The 2,535-nt window shown below is 41.1% G+C and overlaps 1 protein-coding gene across 1 annotated transcript in view; it reads right to left on the bottom strand.

Moving 5' to 3' along the window:
• Positions 1–2,535, bottom strand: part of taf2 (TAF2 RNA polymerase II, TATA box binding protein (TBP)-associated factor) — a 28,472-nt gene that overhangs the window by 4,156 nt on the left and 21,781 nt on the right. Inside the window, exons 20-23 of the mRNA XM_032517941.1 lie at positions 2,112–2,305; positions 1,031–1,170; positions 525–594; positions 42–151 (exon numbers count right to left, since the gene is read on the bottom strand). Of these exons, the coding sequence (XP_032373832.1) occupies positions 42–151; positions 525–594; positions 1,031–1,170; positions 2,112–2,305 (514 nt within the window). The remainder of the gene's footprint in view (positions 1–41; positions 152–524; positions 595–1,030; positions 1,171–2,111; positions 2,306–2,535) is intronic.

The raw sequence follows: 2,535 nt of genomic DNA, 5'->3' as shown, positions 1-2,535 counted from the left end.
GTGTGTGTGTGTGTGTGTGAGTGTGTGTGCGTGTGCCTCACCTGAGTTCATTAGTTTCCAGAGCTGGTCGACCAGTGCTTCGTTACACAGAGGTGAGTCTGTTGTCTTGGTGAAAGGTGGATTCTTACTGAGCATGCCCAGGATCTTATGTCTAATTAGACAACAGACAAGAAATGAGGTTTGTTACCCTTTGCTCTTTACTTGCAGTGAAATCACATTAGGAAGGGATCCTTTTGCGCCCAGTCTGGGCAGCCAAAAACAATGTCCAATTGGGTATGCAATTATTGTATTATGAAATACTTGAAAAAATGAACCTATACTTTAAGGCCTCTGAAGGTGTCAAGGGACCGATTCTAAAAAATATCTCTGATTATAAGATTAGAATTGACACATTTGGTAAGACAAAACGTTAATGACATACAAACCATGAACAAATGTTGAGGCAAGGACACTGCACTTACAGTAATAATGTACACATGAGGGTGTATGTAATGAGTGCATATGAGTGCTGGCTATTAGCTGACCTGACATAATGAGCTGGATCATTCTGGACCATGTTGAGCAGCCACTGCAGCTCCACTGAGCTTCTTTCAACTGCGAGACAAACAAAAGAGATTGTACACACTAGAGACCTGAACACATGTCACTGTGAAAAAACATCAAGATCCTGAAGATGTGTCCAAATAAAATACAACCGTGGCTGATTTAAACAAACATTCAAATGTTGTGTTTACCGACATTTGAAGATTGGTCTTATTAACCACCTATCAGTGCCACATGCCAAAAGAATATAATTTGTGTGAGAGACATTTGGGGAATTTAATATTTGGGTCACAATCTGATTAAACATGGGATTGTAAGAATATGAGTACTTACACATCCTATTAATAAACTGATCAGGTATATCCACCTTAACTGGCTTCAACAAACATGTTACATCTCCAAGATCTGTGAGCTAGGTCAATGAGTTTCACAAAAATGCTAATAATTATACTAATACCAGCTAGCATACGTGAGATTCATGTCCTACCTCTAGTATAGTCCACCAGAGCCTCCAGGGCAGCGACGCGCACATCCACAAAGTGTCCATACTCAGCGTAGGACTTGAAGAGGGACGCGTCACTGGGAATATGGCCGTTCCTCTGAAGCTGACGGATCGCACTCAGACAACTGGAGAGTGGAGGGGAACAGAGGAATCAGGGATCTTCTAGTGTGTGTGAAATGAATGCAGAAAGATGTCTAATGCAAGGCAATACGCCACAGTTAGCGCTTCATTTTGGATAAATATAAATAATACATTAATGACACCTTGTTACTCCCTCTTTCTTTCCCACAAACTTTACAGTTACTTTTCTTATTTAGTACGCTAAACTGACCGTGGCAGATGGATATGAGCCTACAACTGAGTCTACCTTAAAACTAAAAGGTATGCTGCCTTCAGGGGCCTGAAAACAAATATGAGAATTAAAATTAAGCTGACATAATATTAACATGGGACACATATGCCAGAGATGAAATGGGGTGGCTGTGGCTCAGTGGTAGAGCGGTTGCCTGCCAATTGGAAGGTTGGTGGTTCAATCCCTGGCCCTGCAGTCCCATGTTGAAGTGTAGGCAAGACACTGAACCCCAAGTTACCCCCGGTGCTGCGCATCGGAGTGTGAATGTGTGTGAGTGTTTATCTGATGAGCAGGTGGCACCTTCTACGGCAGCCTCGGCCACAGTGTATGAATGTGTGTGAATGGTGAATGTTTCCTGTATGATGTAAAAGCGCTTTGAGTAGTTGTTAAAACTAGAAAAGCGCTATATAAACACATTTACATTCTTTTGAAACCCTCAGTAGAGGGCATGGAAACTTTTTTTTCATTGAAAAAATATTCAAAAAATGTTCAAAAATGTTCAATATCTACAATCTCAGCATAAATAAAAACATGTGTGGTTAACATACAACTACGCTCTTTCACGTATTATTTTTGGTATATGGAAGATACAATCATATTTTCAATTTTCTGACTTTTTAAGCAATGGCTAAACAGGACATACATTTGAAATTAATTTAGCAGCTGAGATGCTAGGAGAAACAGGTTTTAGGGGATCATGACTACGCTCCTAACCGGACAGTGATGGTGTTTCTGAAGCTCGGCAGCAGCTTCTCCATGTTGAGAAATCGTGTGATCTCCTCCAAGATGAGACGGACGTCAGCGTTCAGGTTGTCCACTGTGCGCACCTCGTTGCTGATGCTGATGGCGGGGGTCAGAGAGTTGGTCAGGGCTTCGATCAGATCTGCACGGTAGTAGTTATCTGAAAACTGAAGACACAGGAAGAAAGAGGAGAAACCCCCGTTTGGATGCTGATCACTGGGGCCAAAGTTTTACTGTAAGCATCTGTAAAAAATTTCAAATGCTTTCAAAATAATTTTTTTAGGGTTTTAAATATGCCACAGGTTTTATGTGTTTGGAATACCACTGAATAATTTTGAACTTTGACTAATGAAATACTGTGTGTAAGTGTGTGTGTGTGTGTGTGTGTGTGTGTGTG

Source organism: Etheostoma spectabile, chromosome 6 (assembly GCF_008692095.1).
Source record: "Etheostoma spectabile isolate EspeVRDwgs_2016 chromosome 6, UIUC_Espe_1.0, whole genome shotgun sequence".
Lineage (NCBI taxonomy): Eukaryota > Metazoa > Chordata > Actinopteri > Perciformes > Percidae > Etheostoma > Etheostoma spectabile.
Note: the sequence above shows the minus strand (reverse complement) of the source record. Positions and strands in the feature narration are given on the sequence as shown.